A 6,268-nucleotide genomic window follows, 5' to 3' on the forward strand; every position below is an offset into this window, starting at 1 on the left:
CTTCCTCATCTCCATCACCGCCGCCGCATCCTCTGGTTTTCCGGCGTCTTCTTGCTTCTTCTCACCACCTTCATGATGATATGGTAGCACCATTCTTTGAATTTTATAAAAAATACGGTAGCACCTTCCGAAACGATACGGTAGCACCGTTAACAAACCTAAAAATTTTACCCTTTGGAGGCGAAATAATACGGTGGCACGTGCCACCGTATGCTCCCATACAGGTCCGCCCCTGGTTTGCCGTGACACCAAACTAGGCAGGACTTGGAACAAAAACCTGAAAAGTGTGATGATATAAGTAAATTACTAAACTACCCATGTCAAACATAAACCCTAAAACCTTCTACTACAACTTTTTTGCAAGCTTTTTCACTCTCGTTTCTCTAGTCCTGTTCACGGACCAAATGTATGTGTCTCAATCCTAATTCTCTATCAGTGACACAAGTGATGACATACATACCTACTCTGTGTCCACGTTGTTGGACCAAGATGCTATTTAGAGCCTTTTGGGCAGGCCCCGTATCATTATCTTGTTTACCGATGGAAAACACAGAGGGCCAGAGAAGCTCGAGACCCCAGTAAATAAACTCCGGTTTTACGTCATCTGATGTATACTCGAAGAAATTTAACATCGAAAATACGGATAACGAATAAAATACAGATAAAATATGAGGTAAATAAAAAAGGGGTTGGGTTAAATACTAGTTTTAAAGAAAAGAAATAAGAGCCCAAAAAAAAGAAAGATGTCTTTAAATTGAAGGACAAATATAATCACCACAACAGGAACCTCATCATGCATCTCCTTTATATAAGCAAACAAACTATTATTATTAAATGCACCATGCTTCATGGGAACATTGTACCATGAAGATTCAATACTAACCTTTATATATATATATATATATATATATATATATATATATATATATGGAATTACGTGAGATATGATTTTTACACTTGAAATTTCACAGGAAAATACTTTGAAAATAACCTTCACAGTGTTTTTCTGTGGAGATTCGGCTTTAAAAATGATTTATAAAAAGACTAATAAGATGATTTAGTTTTCAGATGTTTCCACTTTCTATCTATACTATATTAATTATAAAGCATTTGACAAAAACTCTTAAAAATCACTTTTTATGCGTAAAGTACTATTTATTAATGCATATTACTTAAAACTCAAGATTGCAAGTATATTGTGCGTAAGTACAACTTATTAAAACTCTATATTTGAATTCGTGTAACTAACTGCAGATAAATATAGTCAAATACAAGATAAACATTTTATTTTAAATATAAATTATATTTGATAATCATTGAGTTCTAACAGAATACTTAATTATTATCTTTATATAATGTTATATTATTAAACCAAAAATAAATTATTTCGTTATTAAAAATTTAAATTAAATTATAATTAAAAAAATAAAGAAATTACACAAAAATAAAAAATACTTTTAAATAGTTGATTTGATATTAACATTGATACATATTTTTTCAAAATCTTATGATATCTTCAAATTTATATTTTATTCAAAAATAATATCATTATTGTTTTCTTAAAAACACATAAAACCGTATTGTAACATCGATAAAGACAAATAATAAAATAGAACATTAAAATCGAGATGCGTCTCGCTGCATTGCGCGGGTACTTTTCTAGTGTTGTCTAATTTTGACATACAATAATAAGATGTAAACTTACCTGTCAAATTAGCTTCGTTATAATACCTTATTATTTTTCTGAAACCATTACATTTCAGGTTTGTTTGATTGTTTCACAGCGTTTTTGAATTCAGATTTGAATATCAGATAAATAAAATAATAAAAAATTGTTTGAATTTTGGTATTGGGTTGATGAAAAGGCACTCAATTCCAAAGGGGGAAACCAAATCAAAATGGAAGAATGAGATTTTGGGTCAAAAATTGTGTTGAACCAAGAAACATAATGTTGCATCATTGAATTAAGAGCTTTCTTAGATTTTGTTTGCTAAATTATGATTATATGCATACCCCTCCCCTACAACCACAGTGGACTTTTATTAAAGTAGCTGCCCTTTCTTTTCTATTTTTTTCAATTACTTTCCAATATACAGATACAAATACAAATACAGATATAAATACAGATACAGATATAGATACAGATACAGAGGTTCAAAGACAAACCATGTAAATGTTACATATTGTATACATCAATCAACAACCATCTGTTCAGAACATCAAACCAATATCAACGATGTTGGTTTAATACGTTTTGAAATTAATTATCCACATCTGATACAGTAAAAAAAATTATGACAAATATACGCATATTTCTGTTCTTTGGAAAATTGGGATTTACTGATTGATTTATTGATTAATAATGAATAAATAAATGAATATTTTAAGAGAAAATATTTGGGTTTTTAATTAAATAAGAAACCAATTGATACAGTATAAGTTAATGATGCCAAATCTTGTTGATGAATCTTGTTGTTTGTCTTTTTTTTTTATTTGTTAGCATTTATTTATATTCCTAATCAGTAGTTTGATATTAGTCGAATCAGTATTTGATAATTAATTTTTAAAATTGTGTTATAAATAAAAGGTTAGAATATATGTCACGTTAAATTGAATATGAGAATGTAAAAGTGACGAGCTGCCAACAACATCACCACTCAAAGAAAAGTCCTTTTTCATGTGCACATTTCACGTAAATCTCACGTACTGTGTTTTTGTTTATTGGTTATGTCACTTTCTTTAATGTCTATCTTTGTCGGATCGTGCAAGCAAAAAGATCAACAAAAAAGTTTTTATCACATGAGCATCACACATTTTACTTCCGTTATATGCTTTTGTTATCGTCTTGAAGTTAACGGATGGTATGTCTGAAACAACGATATTGATTCTGTACTGCATTCTGAAACGAACATAGTGGGAAGAACCTGAACGACTTGATGCTCTTTCACATGTATCCTGCTTACCACATCTGTATTGTTTCTTTATTCAGTAGTTTCTTTCATGTTTATCTTTGTCGGCCGTTGATGTAAAAGAATTAAATCTGTAAAAAGCATTCATGTTTTTCGCATGTCTCTTCTTTTTATCTGCTTTTCTCGCATCTTTTACGCATATTAGTATCAAAAAAAGGAAAAAAATTAAATTTCAATTTCAATTTTCCTCTAATGCACACAACTTTATTTTTCTTTAGGTTCATCCTTTTACGAAATCGGTCCCTAGATTATTCTACAGCTTTCACTTTTGCCCATCATCGACGTTTGCAACATTTTGTTCTTGCATTTCATTGCTTTCGGTATGTTTCAGTTAAATTAATCATTATTTAAACAGTACACCATTAAAATCACCAATATAAACCACAAGGGTGGTGTCTGATTGGTTTGAGCTTGACTCCAAAGGTCAAAAGTATCTGGAGGTTCCAGGTTCAAATCCAAGAAGAAATAAAAATCCCCTTGTGGCCAAAGAGGTTCAAATGCGGTGACTCCGAGCTATGTGTAAAGCAGGTGGTCGCCCTGGGATTAGTCGGCTCGCATAGCGCGTTGGATATCCAAGTTAATAAAAAAAATCACCAATATACCCCTAAACCATTTTCAAACAAACATGACCATTATACCCTTTGAGAGAAAACTCGTTTCCCAACTCCTGTCACCTCTTCTTCGTCCCTAACCTCCTCTTACCACTTCCGTGACAGTATCCTCCCACCAATCCTACGTTATGATCCGAAACAAACAGTCTATCGCACCATTCCAATACAAAAACGATCGTATACACCTTTTCGTGTACCGACTCTAACGAAGCTCAGGAGTCGAGAATAGGGACCGAATTATATTCGATTTAAGAACAAAAAGAATGAAATAAAAAGGCGAAAAGGGCATATGATAGAAATAATTAAAAAAATGTATAAAATAAAAAAAACTTGAAAAATGTTGTCTTAGTACATTTGTGGCCATTGAACACAAAAAAAGTGGTAGATTCCCAATCATCCCATCCACTCTATTTGAAACACCCATAATTGCACCCAACCACCAATCCTTTTCACCATATAGAAACCTGAGCTTCTAAGTTTAACCCATCAAACCATATATATTTTCAAATATATTCTCTTTTTTAAAATAAATTATTAAGAGACAGATATTTTTTGTCAAATAAAATTCATTTTTTAACGATTCTGAAATTGCCTCTTAATAAAACTATTAATATGTAAACAAACAACCCTTAAGACAGTTTTTATATTCGTGATTTGTTATTGTTAAAAATAGGTTTTTTTAAGAATTTTAATAATATTTTGTGAAAAATAATGATATTTGGGAATATATATATATATATATATATATATATGATTTTAATGGATAAGGTTTTTTTGTTGTCTGAATTATAAATTAACTTAAAAAATATATTTAATTATTTTTAATTAAAAAAAAGCTTAAATATTAAATTTATAATTCCAAGACCCATAAAAAGCTAAGCCCCAAGTTTTACTCACTTTTTATGCTTCCCCTTCCCCATTTAAATACCCCAACAATCTCCATCACCTTTTTTCCCACTCTACCACCACCACCACCACCACCACCACCACCACCATCATGATGCACCGTTCCTCCACCACCGCCGCCGCCGCCACGTCCGTCAATGGGTTCTACAACTTCGTGACTCAAGGCCTCGATGATCTTGTTCGATCTTTTCACTCTCATAACTTCATGTCCATCCATTTCCTTCAACATGTTCTTGCTTCCCTCCAATCTTTCCATTCGCAGCTCATCGCCGTCGTCCAGAAACTCCATTTGCCGGTCGGAGAAAAGTGGCTCGATGAATACATGGATGAAAGCGCCCGCCTTTGGGAAGTCTGCCACGTCATCAAATCCGGCATCACCAACATGGAAAACTATTATTCCGCCGCCGTCACCATCGCCACCACCCTCGAGAACCACCGTTTCTTAAACCCACAACTGTCTCGACAGGTAATTGAATCAATCGAAACGAACCCATTTCTTATTTCTTGAATTTGAGTTGATTGAAGGTTGAATTCGTGAAACTGACGGATCATTTTGGTCGAAAAAAATTGGATTTTTATTACAGGTTCTTAGAGCAATCAATGGGTGTCAGAGGGAGAGAGTTGGATTGGAGGAAGAAAACAGGGGATTGATCCGAACGAGAATTCAACCGTTGATGATGAAATTCGATAAGAACGTGATGATCGAATCGAAATTCAACGGGTTTAATGGATTCAGAGGCGTGCTTTTCGCATTACGGAACACGAATTCGTTGCTTTTGATGATCTTGTTAAGTGGTCTGGTTTACTGTTCGCCTGTAACAAGCTTCTCTTCGTCTTGCCATGGCAACAACGCCATGAATTACAACGAAAACGTTTTCGGGTCGGGTTTCATGGTTTCCGCCACCAGATTACACGAAAAAGTGAAAGAAAACGAAGACGGTCAGAACGGGGTGTTGCTTTACGAGTTCTGGAATTCAAGAACCGCCATCGACGACCTGAAAACAGAGCTGGAAAGAATGAAAGGGACCGGAATGGAATTTGACGTAAGTGAAAGGGCTGAAAAGTTAAAAAGCTGTTTTGTGGGGTTGCAATGTGGAATTGAAAATATGATTGTGCAACTTGACGACTTTTTTGATGAGATTGTTGAAGGTCGGAAGAAGCTTTTGGACTTGTGCACCCATAGTTAGGGTTCGAGTCTTGGTCTTGGTGGTTCATGGATATGCCGAAATAGGTAGGGACCATGGCCGGGTTCGGGTTTCACTCATCGTAGGGGTTTGTGGGGTCGAGTCTTTTTGCCGTTTTTTACCTTAATAGGTAGGGACTGTGGGTTCTGGGTCTCGATCTTTTTGCCAGTTTTGCTTTAATTGGGAAAACTTGTAGGTTCGAGATTCATCCATTTTGTCGAAAAAAGAAAGAGATTAGACTTGTGCAGAAAGAAAAGGAAAAAAGAAAATCAAAGTATCAAAATAGGGTATGAGTAGGGAGGGTTTATTTTGTTTTTTTTTTAATTTTAATTTATAATAAATATCTTGTTTTGGTAATTTAATTTAATTTAATTTTTGGTTATGGGTGATGAAAGTCATTTTTCACTTGATACTTGATAGTGTACTTTTGGTTTCTATAGCTTAAACTAAGATACATGATGTTGCCCTTTCGGACAACAAAGTTTGACTTGAAAAAAGATGCTCAAAAAGCAATATTTACCATACCTTGGACATTTTATAATATATATATATATATATATATATATATATATATAATATTCGTAGAGGTTCAAACGAG

The 6,268-nt window shown here is 33.5% G+C and overlaps 1 protein-coding gene across 1 annotated transcript; it reads left to right on the forward strand.

Moving 5' to 3' along the window:
- The first annotated feature begins 4,580 nt into the window (after positions 1 to 4,580).
- Positions 4,581 to 5,963, forward strand: LOC112501920. Its single transcript, XM_025105691.1, has 2 exons — positions 4,581 to 4,952; positions 5,071 to 5,963. The coding sequence occupies exons 1-2, from the start codon at positions 4,581 to 4,583 to the stop codon at positions 5,671 to 5,673; spliced, it is 975 nt and encodes a 324-aa protein (XP_024961459.1). The 3' UTR covers positions 5,674 to 5,963.
- Positions 5,964 to 6,268: the final 305 nt, after the last annotated feature.

The sequence above is a fragment of the Cynara cardunculus genome, unplaced genomic scaffold, assembly GCF_001531365.2.
Source record: "Cynara cardunculus var. scolymus isolate 2C unplaced genomic scaffold, CcrdV1 Un_Scaffold_689, whole genome shotgun sequence".
Classification (NCBI taxonomy): domain Eukaryota; kingdom Viridiplantae; phylum Streptophyta; class Magnoliopsida; order Asterales; family Asteraceae; genus Cynara; species Cynara cardunculus.

What these genes read in the sequence shown, in the direction of transcription:
- LOC112501920 (XM_025105691.1), top strand. Translation starts at nt 4,581, where the DNA reads ATGCACCGTTCCTCCACCACCGCCGCCGCCGCCACGTCCGTCAATGGG. An exon ending in ACCCACAACTGTCTCGACAG is followed by an intron (nt 4,953 to 5,070) that starts GTAATTGAATCA and finishes TTTTTATTACAG; the next exon opens with GTTCTTAGAGCAATCAATGG.